Source organism: Erinaceus europaeus, chromosome 9 (genome assembly GCF_950295315.1).
Source record: "Erinaceus europaeus chromosome 9, mEriEur2.1, whole genome shotgun sequence".
NCBI classification, from domain to species: domain Eukaryota; kingdom Metazoa; phylum Chordata; class Mammalia; order Eulipotyphla; family Erinaceidae; genus Erinaceus; species Erinaceus europaeus.
The window spans coordinates 93695652-93716513 of NC_080170.1; the positions used below are offsets into that span (position 1 = coordinate 93695652).

General features: G+C 39.8%; 2 protein-coding genes across 3 annotated transcripts in view; both read left to right on the forward strand.

Moving 5' to 3' along the window:
- Positions 1 to 6697, forward strand: part of MORC1 (MORC family CW-type zinc finger 1) — a 167818-nt gene extending 161121 nt beyond the window's left edge. Inside the window, exons 26-27 of the mRNA XM_060197115.1 lie at positions 1458 to 1652; positions 5875 to 6697. Coding sequence (XP_060053098.1) covers positions 1458 to 1652; positions 5875 to 5973 — 294 coding nt within the window. The 3' untranslated portion in view covers positions 5974 to 6697. The remainder of the gene's footprint in view (positions 1 to 1457; positions 1653 to 5874) is intronic.
- A 4550-nt stretch (positions 6698 to 11247) lies between these two features.
- The window catches only part of GUCA1C (guanylate cyclase activator 1C), a 51995-nt gene continuing 42380 nt past the window's right edge, over positions 11248 to 20862 (forward strand). For both annotated transcript variants that reach the window (XM_007538170.3, XM_060197008.1), the window contains exon 1: positions 11248 to 11451. In XM_007538170.3, coding sequence (XP_007538232.1) covers positions 11248 to 11451 — 204 coding nt within the window. The remainder of the gene's footprint in view (positions 11452 to 20862) is intronic.

The window sequence follows — 20862 nt, forward strand, 5'->3', positions numbered from 1 at the left end:
TTTTCCTGCTACCCTGTCATTGGTAACACAGAAATCTCCTTATTACAAAATGCTCAAAAAAACCCCCCAAGATTTACCTTGTCTCTCTTTTCTCAGTATATATGTAATCTTGGATAGAGTCAAAGAGGAGAAATAATCACAGTACTGCTTTACCATGCACAGAAATTCTCCTGATATTGACACACAGTATCCGAGTCTTGAACCTAGGCCTGCACACATAGCAAAGTGTGTGTTTTCTCCCAGCCTTCAGTTTTTTTTTAAGTTTTTTTTTTTTTATGAAAAGGAAACAGTAACAAAACCATAGGACAAGAGGGGTACAACTTTGCACAATTCCCAACACCAGAACTCTGTATCCCATCCCCTCCCCTGATAGCTTTCCTATTCTTTAACCCTCTGGGAGTATGGACCCAAGGTCATTGTGGGATGCAGAAAGTTGAAGGTAATTGTAATTACCTTCTGTAATTGCTTCCCCACTGAACATGGGCGATGACAAGTCGATCCATACTCCCAGCCGGTATCTCTCTTTCCCTAGTGGGGAAGGGCTCTGGGGAATCAGAGCTCCAGGACACATTGGTGGCATTGTCTGTCCAGGGAAGTCTGGTCGGCATCGTGCTAACATCTGGAACCTGGTGGTTGACAAGAGAGTTAACATACAAAGCCAAACAAATTGTTGACCAATCATAGACCTAAACAGCCTTCAGGTTTTTTTTTTGTTTTGTTTTGTTTTTACTACAAGCTTAATGTCTTTTGAAATAGAAGCATTTGGCCATTACATTACTTCCTTTACTCTGTGAGTGCCTTAGGCACAATATGAGCTCTTGGAAAGCAACCAAGACTCTTGGATTAGTTAGAGTCATATGAATAAGTATATGATCATACACTTTACATCAAGATTAGGACCGCAGAAAGAGTGACAAAGCAAAAATTCTGCTTGCTATGGTATCTGTGCTTTTAGGATGCTACCAACCAGAACAACCAGAACTGTAAATCAGATGATGTCACTTTCCAAGAAAACCAGAGTGACCAGCCAGTTTGTCACCACCTATGAATTAGTGGTGCTGTTAAGACTGGATCCCTGGAACCTGTGTTCTGTGTGCCTTGAATCATCTGGCATCACCTTTGAGAGAACAAATCCCGAGTATTACTGGGTCCCTTCTTTATTCCATACCAAGACTTCCTAAGCTCACTGTGATGTGTTTCTGCTTTGCTACTCCTTTTATTACAGTTCCTGCTCTATTGTACATGATTACCCCCTCTCTTTTCCTTTTTCATCAGATTGTAATTTCCCTAAGGCTATAAACATGTTTTAAATTCAGACAACTCATAGATGCTATTGAAATATTAGATTGTTACTATTACACATTGTAGAACTGGAAAATGATGTTGTTTTCTGATACTTTAGGGAAGGTAATACTCTTAAAATATATAGTTAAATTGTTTTTAAAAATCACCCTCAGATTCAGAATGTTTGGATGGCCCAGTATGAGAAAAACCTAAAGAGAAAAATGCAGTCCATTATCTTTGATGCCAATAGAAGAGGAGTGGTTAATGAAATATCCTTGGGGCAATGTGAAGGAAGAAGAAAAGTTACTGAAGATAAACTGAGTGCTCTTCGTGGAAAATTAGCAGTACTCTTGCAGAAACTTCACCTGGTAAGTGATAAAATTTTTATTTGAGTCATGGGAATGTGCTTTTTTGAAAGAGCACTCAGCTAACTATACCTCCTAACCTCATCATACATTTCCTGACCTTTAAACAAGTCATTTATTGGAGTTCCAGCTCTCCCTATAAGAATAATGAAATCATGGACTTCTGAAAGTATATATTAAAATATTTCTAAAGGTATATTTTTTTCTCTTAGCAGAATCAGAACCATTGCTTGTACTGTAGTTATAGTTTGATTACTTCCAGTGTCGTTTCAATAACATGTTTGCTGTAGGAAATGTTTTCTTTTCAGACAGCAAAATATGTTAATTTATTTTAATCTTAATGCATAAATAAAAATAGACTCATCTAGTCTTAGAGGAGAGGTTGGAGAGGTCAGGAAATATCATGAAGTATGTTTGTTAGAAAAACTGAACTTACCTCTCCTGAGGAAAGAGCACTTTTGTTCTAACATTTCTGATCAGCAATAAGTGGGGTTGTTTCCCACACTAAGCTGTTTTGCTTAGTTAAGAATATAGGCGGGGTTGAGCAGTGGCACAGTGGGTTAAGCACACGTGACGCAAAGAGCAAGGCGTAAGGATCCTTTGAGCCCCCTGCTCCCCACCTGCAGGGGAGTTGCTTCATAGGCGGTGAAGCAGGTCTGCAGATGTCTATCTTTCTCTCCCCCTCTCTGTCTTCCCCTCCTCTCTCCATTTCTCTCTGTCCTATCCAACAACGAACAACATCAACAATGGTAATAATAATAACCACAACGAGGCTATAACAGCAAGGGCAACAAAAGGAGGGAAAAATGGCCTCCGGGAGTGGTGGATTCATGGTGCAGGCACCGAGCCCAGCAATAACCCTGGAGGAAAAAAAAATTAGGCAAGGATGTGTTTTTTTCCTTTGGATATATCCCCAGAAGAGGAATTTCTGGGTCTAAGATAGGTACATTTCTAGCTTTCTGGGAATTCTCCAGACTGCTCTCCACAGGGCATGGACCAATTTACATTCCTACCAGTAGTATAGAAGGGTTCCTTTACCCCTGCAACCTCACCATTTGAAATACTACTCAGCTGTTAAGAATGATGAATTAACTTCCTTCACCTCATCCTGGATAGAGCTTGAAGAAATCCTGTTAAGTGAAATAATCCAGAAAGAGATGGATGAATATAAGATGATCTCACTCATGAGCAGAACATAAGAAACCAAGACGGAAAGGGGAAACACAAAGTAAAACTTTTCACTGGGCTTGGTGTATTGCACCAAAGAAAAGGACTCTGTGGAAGGAGGAGTTGGGGGAAGGGGACTTTGAGGTTCTTGTGCATGACAATAGAAAATGTCTTTTGGCTGGGGGTGAGAGTGCTTTGATGAATGAAGCCTATCTTCATAATATGAGAAGGTTTACCCATGTATTAGCAACTATACTCTAAACACCCCCCAATAAAAGTAAAATAAAATAAAATGAAGAAAAAGAATGTAGGTGAGGAAGTGGGTAGCTGCTCACTTGATAAAGAGCATGTTACCACCCCCTACCTCCAAGGGGAAAGCTTCACAAGTAGTGGAGAAGTGCTATAAGTATCTCTCCTTCTTTTGGTCTCTCTCCATCTCTGTCACTCTATTAAAAATGTGGCCTCCAGGCGTGTGCAGGAAGCCCCAGAAATAACCCTGTTGGCAAATATATATATTCAAAAGAGAAGATCCTTTTCCTCTAGAGAGATTATGTAGGCTAAAATGAAAATATTAGATTATTAAAATGAAAAATGGATAATTAATGATGACATACATAGTAATGATACATGTACTTCTAGCAACACTACCACTTAAGACAATTATTCAGGTTTGTTTATTGTTAAGTGAGTGGGATCTGAATAGATCGGATTTTAGATATAAGTGACTATATAGGATAGCAAATGTGTAAAAGGCTGGGTATAAAATTTGGTACATGATAAGGTTTCAGAGGTTATTGTTGTGTCTTTAGTAAGGAAAAACAGAGAGACAAAAAAAAACTCTGAATACTAGTAATAAAATACCACAATATATTTTAAAAAATCATAAATTATTGGTTCTCCCAATAATAAACTATATATGACTAAGCAAAAAAAAAAAAAGGAAGGAATAATAATAATATACTATTCTTTCTATGCTAACCCTTTGGGTTCTCCCAGAGTAGCCAGGATAATTATACTAATTTAATTTGCTTTATTTTTTTCTCAAAGCTTGATTTAGAGGAGAGACTATTTTGGCATGAATATTATGAGACTCTGTACCCATTGTCATTAAAGAGGTGACAAGGGATTCCTAAGTATTATTTACTCTTAATCCCCATTTGAAATGTCCATTTCCACGGTCTCTAGTCTCAAAGTAACTGATGTGGAGTAGACCAAAGAGAGATATGAGAAGAAATAGACCAGAAGCAGATGTAATGGAGCAGGCACATGAAGATGCAGAGGTTGGAACCAACCTACAGTCCTAGGAAGAAGTTCATTCTGACAGGCAGAAAGCAGGAACTAAAGAATTAGACTACACCCTAGTAAATAAACAGAACAGTCAGTATGTCAGCATGTGTCAAGGTCAGTGACTGTTAATAAAGAAGAAAGGAAGAAAAAGAAAGGAAGGAAGGAAGGAAGGAAGGAAGGAAGGAAGGAAGGAAGGAAGGAAAGGTGGGTTGAATGGATAAAGAGAGATCTATATAAATACATAGAGATACCATAGAAAGCAACCTTCAGGAACAGGCTGGGACTCAGTATAATTCAGCTTTATTGGATAACTAAGAAAATCGAGGACAGAGGAGAAAAGCAGAAGCACATTGAATGGAACTAGATACAAAAAGAAACTAGCACAGTGCTGCCAGAACAGCAATAAATGTGAGTGGTTCCACTAGGCCCTCCCTCCAAATTGTTTTTATCCTTCAGTTCTCTTGGAGCATGAGTTGTTGCCATGGTTCAATCTAAAGGAATGAGATGTCAGTACAGGAAGAACATCTGTCCCACTGTTCCATGGATCAAGAAGCTTAAAGAAGGAGAAACTGTATCGTTAGACATCTGAGAGAAAGAAAAAATGGACAGGTCAGGGCATCAAATCAAGAATTGTGAGAAAGGAGGTGGCTGCAGAAAGAGGAGAAGCAGAGGCATCAGAATTTCCTTACTTGTTTGTTTTACCTATAAAAAATTTAAAGAGTCATGAATTAAAATAAATAAATAAATAAAGGCAGATGAGGGGAGTCGGGCGTAGTGCAGCGGGTTAAGCACACGTGGCTCAAAGCGTAAGGACTAGAGTAAGGATCCCAGTTCGAGCCCCCAGCTCCCCACATGCAAGGGAATTGCTTCACAGGTGGTGAAGCAGGTCTGCAGGTGTCTATCTTTCTCTCCCCCTCTCTGTCTTCCCCTCCTCTCTCTATTTCTCTCTGTCCTATCCAACAACAATTGTCGTATGCTTTACATTGGTTTGTTCTAGCCCTCCCCCGCCAAGAGAATTGAATCAGTCCAGTTAATTTCGCGGGCCCGCTTGGCCCCGCCCCGAGGGAACCCCGGGAGAGGGTTCCTGAGTTCCTGAGTTCGAGAGTTTCAGGGTTACAGAGTAAGAGAGAGTTCCAGTGTGCCAGTTTCAGAGGGTTCCCGAGTACGAGAGTTCGAGAGTTCCTGAGTTCCAGAGTAAGGGAGAGGGTTCCTGAGTTCGAGAGAAAAAAGAAAGAGTGCTTGCGCCGCCGCAAAGAGACAGCGGAGTTCTGTTTGGTGATTAGTTTGTCTTAGTTTATGAATCGTTGTTCCTGAATAAAGAAATACAGCTTCCCTGCCCAGCCGTTGTCTCCGCGTCTCTGTTACCCGCCCGTGAAGCTAGCCGGCCCGGCAAGAGCCTTCCAAATTTTAACAACAAACAATGACAGCAACAACAACGATAAACAACAAGGGCAACAAAAGGGGGGGAAAAGCAGTTGAGAGCCTGTAACAAGGGAGGAGAAGATGAAGGAATAGCAATTAAGCAATTAAGGAGAACCTCCACTGCTAAAATGATCTAAGTTCTTACTAACACACTTGTGAGCATAAAATGATATTAAAAGCAAAAATATTTTGAAATATTTAAAGCATCATTCAAATACAGGATATGGATAAAGAATGCAAGGATTATTGTCCAGCCACATGAATCACAGGAAAGACCTTTGGGAGACCACTCAGATTACTAGACTGTCCTGTAGCTTCTTCAAGTAAATTGTTGCTTCTGTGTTTCTAGGGTGGCCCAGCAGGAGATCTAGAGGAGATTGACAGTTATTTAGAAGCTTTGCTTCAAGAAGACAATCTTCTTTTCCAGAACACATTAAATAAAAAATGACTACAGATACTGCACGTCGTGATCTCCCTTTAGTAAAGAAATGAAGGTATTTTTCAAATAAAAAAGATTTCTTCTAAAATGCTTTTAAGAACAAGGAAGATTCTCTTAAAAAATATTTCCCCCTTGTACTTGTTACTGGAAAGACCTTTCTGTTTAACACTAAGAAAAGTGTATGTTGGAGCTCCATTGGCGCAATCGGTTAGTGTACGGTACTTAAACAGAAAAGTGTATGTTCTACAAATGGAGCCCGATTTAGATTTATATATTCCTCAATCCTATTCCCTTACTCTTTGTGTATATATGGTTGTATTGCACATTGTTAAGAAAAATGGGAATGTCAGTAGGCTTAAATTTTGTTAATCACTTAAGGGACTGTAAAAACTAGGAAATTAGAACTTTCAAAAATCAATCTACAAAACACCGTGGAATCACCTCTTGAAATTTACATCAGAAAAATAAGGACATTATACTCTTTCCCTACCACAGCCAATACTCAGTAAAGCAAGAAGTGTAAATCCTCAAAAGCTTTGACATCGGGTTTATATAATTTTCTTACTGATCTTACAGCTTTAGCTATAAGTTCTTTAGAACAAATACTCTGATGTGAGTGCATATTGCATGGTAGAATTGTGTTTTTACATTGTCATTGAAATCTGACTGTTTATTTGCTAGTTTAAAATACCTGCCACTTTAGGCAAAAACAATAAAACATTTAAGAATTTGATGTGTACTTGAATAATTTCAATTTAATGTACCCATACATAGTACAAAACTCAGAACATGTGAGCTGGGATAAGGTGAAATGTTCATTCTATTCTTGTGTTTGAGCACTGAAAATCTTCTTGAGAAACATGGCATTTATTATTTGTGAATTAATCCAACATATATTGCTGGTTATAAACTATATACATTATTATATAAATATACATGCAATAGTACCCAAAAGATGCTGTTGCCTTCTGCTATTTAGTAAACATTCAAGATAGTTCCATATCAGGATGAGTACATGTTATCATGACCTGTTCCTTATCATTCCATTCCATTATACATACCAAAATTCATTTAGCTATTTTCTAACCAATTAGAGGATTTTCTCTATCATTTGTATTTACTTGAACACAACAGCAAATATCCTTGTGAATATGTTGATTTCAAATATGAGCAACAATGTCTGTTAAATCAATCGCAAAGGATGAGTTTGTTTTTATTTCTCTATTGGGGGATTAGTTTTTACAGTCAACAGTAAATACAATAATTTCTACATGCATAATATTTCTCAGTTTTCCACACAACAATACAACCCCTACTAGGTCCTCTGCCATCCTGTTCTAAGACCTGAAATCCCTACCCCCACCCCCAACTACCCCAGAATCTTTTACTTTGGTGCAATTTACCAAGAGGAGGAGTTGTTGAGAAAGACTATATTACATACTACTAATAGATATAGCCTAGCAGCACTGTGTAAACGTTTATTAGTTTACACTTCCACAACAATATATGAGAGCCTTTTTCCTCATGCCTACACTTACACAGTGAATTATCAAACTTTCATAAGTTGTTGATCAAATAGATGGAGATGGTATATCTTTGTAGTTGTCACATTCACTTCCTATGTTATGAATAAGATTAAGTCTCTTTCTATGTTTAAAATTCATTTTAGGGAATTCATTTTAGGAAGTGGAATACTGGGTTAAGTACACACATTACAGGATACAAGGACCCAGGTTCAGGTCCCTGGTCCCCACCTTCAGGGGGAAAGCTTCACAAATGGTGAAGCAGGGCTGCAAGTATCTCTCTGTCTCTTTGCTTCCATATCTCTCCCTCCCTTCTCAATTTCTCCCTGTCAAGGGCAACAAAATAGGAAAAATGGCCTCCAAGAGCAGTAGATTCATAGTGCAGGCACTGAGCCCCAGCAATAACCCTGGAGGCAAAAAAAAAAATTCACTGTCTCTACCCAATAATAAATAAAAATAGTTTTTTAAATTAATTTTAATATGGCCTTTTTTATTTTTCTCTTTGATGATGCATCAGTTTTACTAGAGTTTTTTTCAGATTAGGAGAAATTATCTTTTTAGATGAAGTATCTTGGAAATATCTAATAATGTTTTTAGTTTTCAGTGAGCCATATAACTATTAGTTAACTCTTAATTGAAAAATAGAAATTTTCTTTTATTTTCTATTGATAATATACACTGCTATATTTGAAACAAAATTGGTCGTATACACATTAACTATTCAACTTCCTTTCAAGGCAGTTTATTTAAGTCCCAGTGAATCCAATTCTTGGGAGAACTAAACAATTTATTTATTAAGATAATCAGGACTAAGGAATGAACCAGACTTATGAATTGAGAGAGAAAAAAAAAAAAGGAAGTTTAGAAGAACCATTATTTGAGCCACATGACTCCAGGTGGAAATATATAATTCTGCTACTTCTAAGAATGGTCAGTAGCAACATGACTTGAGGACCGAACAGGTCAGATCTTTTCATTTTCATTTTCATTAGTGGATTGTTAGGTCTCTTAATACTGTTCTCAAGCTTATTGGCAACTGTGCCTTGACTGGGACTAGATTAGAATGAGATCAGGCAAAGTGGAGTAAGGACAGGAAGAAGGTATATGTACATGTAGACTTTTTTGAGAAAGAAAAGGGGGGGGAGACAAGAAAAATACAACAAAATAGCGGCCCAATGTTTCTTTATATGGAGACAATATTTCTGTCTACAGTAGCTCTAACTCCTCATACTGATTATCTGGTTACTGTTATCCACTTCTCTCTCTTCCCTCTTTCAGATATAGACTGCCTTTTAGTTTAACAGTACAAGAAAACGTATAACTTTAGTATGATTGTTTTTGTTTTGTTTTTATTTATTTATTAATGAGAAAGATAGGAGACGAGAGAAAGAGACAGATCACTCTGGCACATGTGCTGCTGGGGATCGAACTCAGGACCTCATGCTTGAGAGTCCAAAGCTTTATTACTGCTCCACCTCCCGGACCACAGCATGATTGTTTTTTAAAAAAAGTTCAGTTCTCACAGCGGCTTAAGTGCACATGGCGCAAAGCGCAAGGACCAGCATAAGGATCCCGGTTCGAGCCCCCGGCTCCCCACCTGCAGGGGAGTCGCTTCTTTCTCTCCCCTTCTCTGTCTTCCCCTCCTCCTCTGTCCTATCCAACAACAATGACATCACTAACAGCAACAAGAATAACTACAACAATAAAACAACAAGGGCAACAAAAGGGAATAAATAAATATTTTTTAAAAGTTCTGTTGACTTGGCGCAGTGGTACAGAATATGCTTTTTAAAAAATTATTTATAAAAAGGAAACACTGACAAAACCATAGGATAAGAGGGGTATAACTCCACATAATTCCCACCACCAGAACTCCATATCCCATCCTATCTCCCTTGATAGTTTGCCTATTCTTTAACCCTCTGGGAGTATGGACTGAAATTCATTGTGGGATGCAGAAGGTGGGAGGTCTGGCTTCTGCAATTGCTTCCCCGCTGAACATGGGTGTTGTCAGGTCGATCCATACTCCCAGCCTGCCTCTCTCTTTCCCTAGTGGAGTGGGGTTCTGGGGAATCGAGCTCCAGGACATATTGGTGGGATTGTCTGTCCAGGAAAGTCTAGTTGGCATTATGGTAGTATCTGGGACCTGGTGGCTGAAAAGAGAGTTAACATATAAAGCCAAACAAGTTGTTGACTAATCATGAACTTAAAGGCTGGAATAAAGTGCAGATAAAGAGTTGGGGGGGTCTCCAGTTTGTAGATAGCTAGTAGGCATATTTTAGTTATATTCCAAAGGGCCTGTGGCTACTAGTTTGCTTGGTTTTTTTCCCCTGAGCCTGAAATCTGAAATGCAGGTGGATCCAAGTTATTGTCTGGGGAGATGATGTTATGGCTGGAAAAATGAGAAAGCTGCATCAGGAAAGAGAATAGCTCCCAAATAAGGGAAAGGTGTATAAATATTGTGGACTGTAAACCCCATTGATTTGATGTGATCTGGGGCCCATATTCAGCTTAGGAGTCTATGTGACCTCTGCATCCCTGTAGATCTGAGCATATACTTTTTTTATTAGTGATTTAATATTCATTTACAAAATTACAAGATAATAGGTATAATTCCACTCCATCCCTACCACCAGAGTTCTGAATCCCCAATCCCTCCATTGTGAGCTACAGCCGTTCTAAGGTTACAGGTGTGGGCTAACTATTATCGCTAAAACTATCTGTCTAGATTTGCATATATTTGCCCATTTTTAAAGGTCCCATTTTTCTTTCCAAGTCACACATACACCTATTACTATATCTAAAAGTGTCTCTCGTTTTCTTCTCTCTTCAGAAATTAAGATTATGCTCAGCATGGGTTTGTTCCCCAGGACCACATAAAAATAAATATTTTAGAAATGTTCTTTAAATATGTTTTTCACAGGGGGGCTGGGCAGTAACACCACAGGTTAAGCGCACATGGTGTAAAGCACAAGGACTGGTGTAAGGATCCCAGTTTGAGCCCCAGGCTCCCCACCTGCAGGGGAGTCGCTTCACAGGCAGTGAAGCAGGTCTGCAAGTGTCTATCTTTCTCTCCCCCTCTCTGTCTTCCCCTTCTTTCTCCATTTCTCTCTGTCCTGTCCAACAACAACAACATCAATAACAACAACAATAATAACCACAACAATGATAAAAACAAGGACAACAAAATAAAAAAGAAAAAAAAAGGCCTTCAAGAGCAGTGGATTCGTAGTGCAGGCACCGAGCCCCAGCAGTAAACCTGGAGGCAAAAATATATATACATATATTTTTTCACAGTACTCAGGTATAATATTCTTTATATTATTTTACAGATGGGAAATGGAGCCTTGAGAACCTGACAGTTTAATGTCGTAAGTAGTTACAGAGTCTAGCGCCCAGGCTGATATCCCCTCAAATTTCTTTCCATTAAACCTCATTATATTACTTAACAAGGTAGGCGTAATTAGTGGCTAAAATATTACAAAGATTACCCTTTCGAAAACGTTACTCCTACCCATTACAGAAAAATCTTGTCTCTATCAGTCAACACAATCCCATCACTTAGTAAGTAACCTGTCTTAGAACTGTACAGATGAGTTAATCTCACTAGCTTTCTATTCTTATTTATCCTATAGCTGTAAGAGGTTTAGAGTAGCTTTCTAAGGACATTTGTTAGCTTGAAGTTTTAGTGTGAAGGGCTAAATATGGAGAAAACATTCCTGAAAACGGCCTAAGAATAAGTTGTAGACTGTGCATCACGATGGGGAATAGAGAATCTGTAGCTGGTTATCAAACGGAAATTCTTGCCAAGGACACCTATGTGTGGTACAAACAATTTATGATGGAATACCCTTCTGGGCTACAGACATTACATGAATTTAAGACACTATTGGGCCTGCAAGGCTTGAATCAAAAAGCCAGTCAACATGTTGACCGAGTCTTTAATACCTTTGATATGAATAAGGTAAGAACTTCTACTTAAATATTCTACTTACCTGTGATTCTGTATTTTACCTCCATTTTAAAAATATAAATTAGCCTTGGGTAAAATGTGTCTATCCTACTGAATGGTGAGGTCTTCAGATAACCCACAGCTTGAAGGTAAGTGAGTCATTAAGTACATTTAGCACTGACGGCATGAAAATAATTGGGAACTAGCCTTTCCACCCTTGGAAATGTTCTGCATGTAGAGAGTTATTTTAAAACCAAATTAAATCTCGGCATGGAATTCTAATGCTATCGTTTAAACAAATCTAATAAGTGAAGATTGATTTACAAAGACTGTTTTCAAAGTATTTAATGCAATGGTGACATTTTAGGGAAAGAAAATTACAGGAATCTGCTTTTGAAAGTGTAATTGCATATAGATTGGCAGATAAACTCGATACAAATTAGCCAACATGTCTGTGCAACATGTTGTCTGAATCAAAAGTTGGAATACTTCAGAATATGTTTTTTTCCCTCATATGTCATTAATTTAGTCTGGGAAAAAACAGTTTACAGGATTTGAGAGGAGGCTCCTTTTAAAAAGAAGATCAAGATATGTAATTGCCATGTAACACTGAGTTCATTTTAGGTGTCAATTTTAGGTCTAAAGCCTGCAAATTTTAGATTCAATAAATCTTAGTTGCTGAAAATGGTTACTCAACTATCATCTTGAGTTTATTAACTCATAAGGGACTTCAACATTACCATAAGCCAGAGCTGAGCAGCACTTTGGTTATATATATATATATATATTAAGGACATAAAAGGAAGAAAGGTAAAAATATACCAAGTTGTTTCTGCTCATGTTTCCTTGTGTATTACAGTTTTCCTACACCTAGATCTCTATTCTAATTGTGCATTTGTTGTATAGAATAAAAGGGGAAAATTGCTACTCAGAGGGAAAAAAATAGATGACTTTTGAAAGGCTGTGCAAGTGGTCATAGAAGAGAATGGACAAATAATTTGAAGGAATTTTAAACAACTTGCTGTCTATTATGACGGATGGAACTTAGCAAAACCCTTCCAGGGCTTTTCTCAGTCAATAAGCAGATGATTTAAAAGGAGTAACTGACAGGTACTGACTGGGTAAAATTCAGCTTCTACAAAAAAATTGTAATCTTTGTAGCAATATCATGAACAGATTTTTTAGGGCATTATTGTTTCTTATTATCAAACATGAGTTAAATATTGCTTGCTTAACATTAACTGTTTCCTGCCTCATAACTTTAATGTAATATAGATGCAAGTAAAAGGAGCTTTGCCCCCAGGAAGATTACAAACCAGTGGAAAAATGGGACAGGCTGTGCTTTTGTTCTAAACTCTATATGTGTTCTGGATATGCTGTAGGTTAAATGTGGGCCCCCACCCCACCACGCATACACATCTATGTACTAAAATATAAAATCCAATGTGATGGTATCTGAAGGGATCTTTGAAAGATCAATAGGTCATTGAGGGCAGAGTTTTGATGAATAGGATTAGTGTCCTCATAGAAAGAGACCTCAGGGGTCAGGAGATAGTTTACCACAAGGAGCACACAGGTTATCATGTGCATGACCTGAATTAAAACCCCTAGCCAATATAAGGGAGTACCTGCAGAGAGGAAGCTTCATAAATATTGTGGCAGTGCTGTGGTGCTGTCCTTTTCTTTCCTTTCTTTCTCCCCCTCCATTTCTCACCATCTATCTAGAAAGAAAAAGTCCACCAGGGATGTTAGAATCATGCAGGCACAAAGCTTCAGTGCTACCTTACCCTTACCTTCCTGTAATGGCACATTGAAAAGACAGTTGTGTATGAATCACAAAATGTGCTCTCGGCACTTGTCAAATATGTCCAAACATTGATTTTCAACTTCCCAGACTCCAGAAACATGAGAAATGTATTTTTTTTTATTTAAGCCACCCAGCCTGTAGGATTTTTGTGATAGCACAGGCAGAATAAGACAGAATTCTATGTGCATGTTTTTTTTTCCTGCTTAATTTCATATTTCAACTTTCTCATGTTCTTTATATCTGCTGATGCTTCACTATAGCTGCTGTAAGCCACCTGATTTCACCATGGAAATCTGTTCTAGGCACAGATTCTCAGGTTCTGACAGTACTCCACAAAGGTTAGAATACAAGCTTTCAAGCTCTTAAGCTATTTTCCAGCAGTGCTGATATTTTACCCCATGCCAACAAATCTGCAGTTTGCACAGTGTTTGTGAACACATGTGCTTGTCTGCACTTGATATGAAAAAATAGGAATATACAAAAAGCAGTGCTACACAGAAACAAGAAAGTACTGTCAAAATGAAGTTCATTGTGGAGGAGGCAAAGTCAGACAGTGTCCAAACAGATGTCCTGGAATGCACATGCCACTGATGTGAGAATGTTCACAAGTTTGGAACATGATAGCAGATGAGGACCTAGTGGGGGTTGTATTCTTATGTGGAAAACAGGGAAATGTCATGCATGTACAAACTATTTTATTTTACTGTTGACTGTAAGACATCAATCCTCCAATAAAGAATTAAAAAAAAAAAAAAGAATCCTCACAGTGACAGTTGTGGAATAAGTGGGCCTATTTTTGAGAAACTTTGCTGATTTGGTGGTTTTGCTGGTATTTCTGACTTCAAAAGAAATCGTGATTGCTCAGGAAGAGCCTAAACCTAGACCTGATGACCATGTAGAGATCTGAACATGAAATCAAACTATAAAATGGGGTAGATAAGGGCCAGGTAGTAACTTATCCTGTAGAACACACATATCAGCCTGAGGGAGGACATGGATTCAAGCCCCCCAGTCTCTAATAGCAAAGGGAAGTTTCATGAGTGATGTAGCAATGCTGCAGGATTTTACTTTCTCTGATTCTCCCTGTATCTATTTATCACCTAAAAAAATATAAATGGAAGATAAGTCACTGGAAATGGTGACTCTGTGAAGGCATAGAGACTGATGTGAAGAAAGAGAAAGAAACATTGCATGCTGCCCCAGTATCAACCCATCTTCCTCAGGTGTAGCATAGAGTTTGTTGTTGTTAATATTCGTAAGGCTCTTGCTGGGCGGGTAACAGAGACGCGGAGACAACGGCTGGGCAGGGAAGCTGTATTTCTTTATTCAGGAACAACGATTCATAAACCAAACCAAACTAATCACCAAACAGAACTCTGCTGTCTCTTTGCGGTGGCGCGAGCACTCTCTCTTACTCTGCACTCAGGAACCCTCGAACTCTGCAACTCTTCAACTCTCGAACTCTGAAACTCTTCCACTGTGGAACTCTCTCTTACTCTGTAACTCTGAAACTCTGGCGGGTTTCCTTTGGGGCGGGGCCAAGCAGGCCCGCGAAACTAACTGGACTGATCTAATTCTCTTGGTGGGGGAGGGCTAGAACAAACCAATGTAAAGCATACGACAATTCCCCCTTTTCTTTTTAACTAAATGACTATAGTATCAAGAACCAGTGTGCTGCTAAGGGAAGGCCTGAGGGGGCCATATCTGCCTCTGTGGGCTAAACTTTATCAGCTTAAAAAAAAAACATTTCTTGCCTCTGGGGTGCTACTTGCCTCGACAGGCATTTGCATGGGGGCGGGGACGGCCTAGAGTCCCAAAGGCAGCTGGCTGCAACTTACTTACTATGAAACAAAACTTGTTATTAGCATATCTACTGCACGATCCAACGTTTCTAATAGAGAAGGAATTTGAGACTTTTACATATCAACAACGTCTTTTAACCTTTTGTTACACCCATTCAGGATGGAGACACACCCTAGGTGTGGGCTGGAGAGGAAACCTCAAGCATGAGAATAATTAGCATAGCCATTGTGTGATCTACCATTTCTAATAGAGAAGGTAATGGAGAGTTTTACACATCAACAAGTCTATTTAACCTTTTGTTTAGACCAACTTAGTTAAAATATGATTGTTAACTAATTTTTACCTTAGACTTTAAATGTAAGTTAATTTTATCTTTATGAGAATTACGTTGAAAAGCTTTTTCATTTAACTTTGACTAGTAAGAATTTAGCCTTAAAGTTACTGTTTACCAAACTTTAAACATATACATAAACATGGTCATTAATACACAAGGAGAGAAACCTTTGTTATGAAGACATGTCATTTTAAACACAAATTTAAATCTGTACTGTCTTAGTTGTTGGGGGGGGGGGGTTCACCATCCGGAGGTGGCTTCCCACGCAGCTTTACTTCTAGGAATGGCAGGTTGTGATCTCTGCACAAATCTCTGCGTACTCCAGCTTGTCTGCCTTCAGACCGGACCGGCAGCTGGAGATCTCGTGTGCCCAGTTTCGGCAGGGAGCCCGGGGGTCCAGGAGGTTTGGGATCATTCCAGAATTTATAGAAAGAGGGCAGGCAGGCCATCTTTGTAGAAGGTGTGGGCCTAGGTGCCCAGGGGTGGCGGCCATGATAGGCCGCCGCGGCCCTGCCCCATGGCCCTGCCATGTCTGCTGCCCTGCTCGCAGTGGCCGAGAGCAGCGTGGAGGGATCACTCATCCAGTGCCCTGCGCCACGCGGTGGAGAGCCGGCTCCTGTGGGCTGGCCTCAGGCTCTTGCGTGGTGGCATCGGGCTCTAGCGTGTTGGCTTCGGGCTCTAGCGTGCTGGCATCGGGCTCTTGCATGGTGGCATCGGGCTCCTGCGGGCTGCGGGGCTTCGGGCGCAGTGCGCAGGGTTGTCTGGGCGCAGCCGGCTGGCTGGCTGTTTAACCAGGTGGAAACAGCAGCTCCGTGCCTCGCCTCCCGCCCGCTGGCTCTTCCCGCTGGCTGTTCTGAGTGCACCCGAGCAAGTGGAAACCACAGAGTGGTCCAGAGATAAATGTTCCAGAAACAGCAAAACAGTCTCGTGAAGAAAGAGCAGAGGCCTTTGGAGATCTCTTCACAAGCAGAAGAGAAGGCCATAGTGCATAGGTAGCCAAATTGTCTTTACTTATCTGAGAGATGCGCAGGTCAGGTCCACGTGGGCGCCATTTGTTGTTAAAATTCGGAAGGCTCTAGCCAGGCAGGCTAGCTTCACGGGCGGGTAACAGAGACGCGGAGACAATGGCTGGGCAGGGAAGCTGTATTTCTTTATTCAGGAACAACGATTCATAAACTAAAACAAACTAATCACCAAACAGAACTCTGCTGTCTCTTTGCGGCGGCACAAGCACTCTCTCTTACTCTGGAACTCAGAAACTCTCCAACTCTGGCACTCCGGAACTCTGTCTCTCTCGAACTCTGGCGGGGTCCCTAGGGGCGGGGCCAAGCGGGCCCGGGAAATTAACTGGACTGATCTAATTCTCTTGGCGGGGGAGGGCTAGAACAAACCAATGTAAAGCATACGACAGTTTGTTGTCCAGCCTCCCTTCAGAGGATGGAACATTCTCTACCATTGTTCATCCAAGTTGAGGGCAAGGTCCTATGGGGGCCCACAAAGGGGTCTATTTTGTTGTTCCTGATACAAATGACCAGTAACAATGGAGACAGGGATTTAGTAGAGTTCTAAGCCCATCAAGTCTGTTTGGAAATCTCAGGACTCCCGGTTAGGGCCCCAGCTGATGGAATGGCCTGATAGTGACTAAAGAGTCATCGTTAAAGTATGCCAGTCTCTTGCCCTTATTCAGCTTTTGCAGTCCTTGCTTTGCTAAGGTTAGCTTTGGAGTGAGTGAGAGAACTGTAATAGAAAGTAGGTGAGGAGGCTATCTAAGTCTAAGCAGACACTATTTCATTATGAACTTTATACTGACTCACTGCAGACTATTGTGTACTTTTGCTTTCAGGTATATATTTTGCCCTAATTTATGGATACATGTGAACATATGCTCTATCTAATGGGATCTGACCTATATCTAGTTTTTGGGACTTGGTTAGGAAGTGAACCTCCTGGAATGGAATTAGAGAATACCATCAAAGGAAAGGTCTCACTTGAGTAATGAGGGTGAAGGATTGGCATTCCATGCCTGACGTCTCTGTATACAGTCTGAGGTGAAGCATGCTGAGATGGTACTCGTTGCATTGATTAGGTTGGAATCGGCAGATGCAAGATCATTTGGTATGACTGGAGAGAAGCATGCAGGGAAATGAGCCCCACCCCAGGGGTTCCAGGATTGGGAGAAACATAGGCTCTATAGAGGAAGCAGGAGATTCCTGTTGTTTTAGGGTTTAAGAAGACACACTATTCCAGCCTGTAGGTCCATGATTGGTCAACAATTTGTTTGGCTTTGTATGTTAACTCTCTTTTCAACCACCAGGTTCCAGATGCTAGCACGATGTGAAGAGACTTCCCTGGACAGACAGCCCCACCAATGTGCCTTGGAGCTCTGCTTCCCCAGAGCCCTTCCCTACTAGGGAAAGAGAGAGACAGGCTGGGAGTATGGATCAGTCTGTCAAAGCCCATGTTCAGTGGGGAAGCAATTACAGAAGCCAGACCTTCCACCTTCTGCATCCCACAATGACCTTGAGTCCAGAGGGTTAAAGAATAGGAAAGCTATCAAGGGAGGGAATGGGATACGGAGTTCTGATGGTGGGAATTGTGCGAAGTTGTACCCCTCTTATCCTATGGTTTTGTCAATGTTTCCTTTTTATAAATAAAATTTTTAAAAAAAAAAGAAAGGAAGAGAGGGAGCAGCAAAGGGAGAGGATAAGAGGGAGAGGAAGAGAGATATAGAAAGAGAGAGGGGAATAGGGAGAGATGGAGAGGAAGAGAAGTTGAGGGGGAAAAACATGCAGGTGGAAAGATAACAAAATGGCTTCACTCATATATGGAATCTAGAGATCTGATTTGCATGAACTTGCCAAAAAAAAAATCCAAACAAAACAGAAGCAAGCAAACTATAAAATTTGTGAGACTGTGGTAGTTATCTGTGGGGGTGGGAAAGTGGAAATAAAGAACTTTGATGGAAGGTGAGGCCTGGAACTATACATTGTATTTACAATCTTGTAACCTACAATTTTTTAAAAAGTTATATTAAAAAAGACAGGTGGGTGGGTAGGCTCGTTCTCAAATGAGAATAAGAACGGATAAGCTATCATTGACAGGTAAAGCTTTAGAAGATATTAGGAACAGGGAAATGGATAGGGATGGGTGAGATAGAGGGAGAGAGAAAGAGACCTGCAGTACTTTTTCACCACTCTTTTTCCATGCAGGTGGGGACAGGGATCCTTACATATTGTAACATGTTTACTCTACCAGGTACAACATTGCCAAGTCCTGAAACATTTACCTTAATTAGAAAAACTACATTTTAACTAGATGAATCAATAAGTATCAGCTTTCCAAAATTCAGAAAAATTACTGTCTTTTCTGTGGTGCTCCTGACTTTTTGGGATGGAACTCATCCTAAAATGCATTACATACTTTCCTGCCTCTTCAAAATACCAGTAAAACATTTTATTGACATAGCAGTCATTACGGACATCTGTTGTTACATTTATGTAATGCCATGAAGTACCCATGACCTCTTTAAGTTATGGGGAGAGTTTTCTTGATGCTAAAAATCATGAAAATATGTGCTTTTGTTATAGAGCTTAGTTTTTATTCTTTTTCTGCCTCCCCTGCTGTCAAACACATATTTCTGAGCTTTCTGATTGTTAAAATACTTTCTAATCTCATTGTAATCTTTTTCTAGCCTAACTTGGGCTCATACTTAACCAATCCTTCTAGTATTATGCTTTAATTAAAAGTAAAATGGATCCTGAAATTTAGAACAATTCAGTTGCCTAATCACACGCCCTCCCAGGCTTCTCCTTGGCACTCAGCAGTGATAGTTAACAGCTGTTGATTGGTTATGCTGTGCCCAACACTTTTCTAGGCACCAGACACAGACCGGCACTTTCAATCCTTACAGTTATTGAAGAACCTATTTACAGTGAGCATCATGTTAGACCCTCAGGCTTTGGGGGTTGATAACTAACCAGAGCCCAAGGTGTTTCACTGTGAATACACTAATACACTTGTGCTGAGTCCTTGATGCCTGGATTTTATTTTCTTCAGATTACTTGCAAACTGACTCTTAGTTGGAACAGTTTAAAATGGATTCTGTTTCATTTGTTTGACAAGAATACTTCAAAGCACATTATTCTCTGTTGTGTCAATTTCAGTGGACTGCTTATTAAGATCAGGAGGTGTGAGCCCAATAATGAGATAATTATGAACTTGATGTAAAAGAAGTCAGTAATTCTGATGTAAACTTTGACTATGTCTAAAGGTAAAAGGGTTACTACAGTAAACAGAAAGAGCTTTACTTTTAGATGAACCTTTAATTGTGAAAGTAGGGGAGTGGGGAGAATAATAACGGTAGGGAAATGTTTAGCAAATAATTGTGTGGAGGAAAAAGCATTATGGTAGTATTAAATGATTTCCAATGTTTAAATACTTCTACCCTTTTCAATTACAAGCTACCCAACATTTAATACTTGGCTTTCAGATTTCCTGAAAAGTTAACAGTAGTCCTGCAGTTAGAAAATTTTCCAGAAAAACAGTGGGGGGTGTATGAGAGTCATAGAACCAAGTACTTTTCATTTGCTATAACAAGAAATAACTAACTTACACTTATATTGACAAGTCAAAGCAGAATAAGTCACCATCTCAGTTACAAATGTGTTACTGGATTCAGGGAGTGGGGAGGCACAGAAGAATGTTAGCATAATGCTCAAAGTTTTAAATTATGATGACTTTTAGTTTAAAGTTTGTACATATGAGATGTACCTGATAACAGAATCTGATTTTTAATTAGATTATAATGAGGTTAGTGATGGAAACTGTTGTGTTCAATACTAAATTCTGTCATTGAAAAAAGAACAAGATAGATCTCTGGATTCCCAACTAGGGGCTGTCTACTTTGTTACAGAAAAGCTACTGCCTTGAAGGGGAGGCTCTAGCCTCACTCAAACTTCGTATTGTGTAACCTGGTCAAAATACAAAGAGTCTGTTAATGACAAGACAAAACTAAATATAGCTTGTGGGATAACAGGGTAGAAAATGAGGTTGGCTTCAAGGTCTGACCACTGTCACCACAGCTGTGACGGTTGCACAACCACCACTGCCACCCCATTTTTGCCACTGACTTACTCAAGAAAGTCAATCATTGTCTCCTAACTCACTGCCAAAGTAAAAGCTGATGAAAGTCTGATGCGCATGAGATCTGGCTTTCAGCCAGCACAGATGTTCCAAAAGCAAGAAAAACTGTGATACTCTATGTGTTGCTGTTGACTATTGGCCTCTAAAATACAGTGAACATGGACAGATGTGACACTGTTCCTACCTAAGTATCCATATGTTTCACTTGGAGATTGATGCAGAGCAGCTATTTGTCTGGAACGAACCCCCTGTTCTAGGTAAGAAACTGGACTCAATATTATGCATCCAGAGTGCAACTGAACTCATGTCTGCTTGGCAGCAGTCCTGGCAGAGGCTG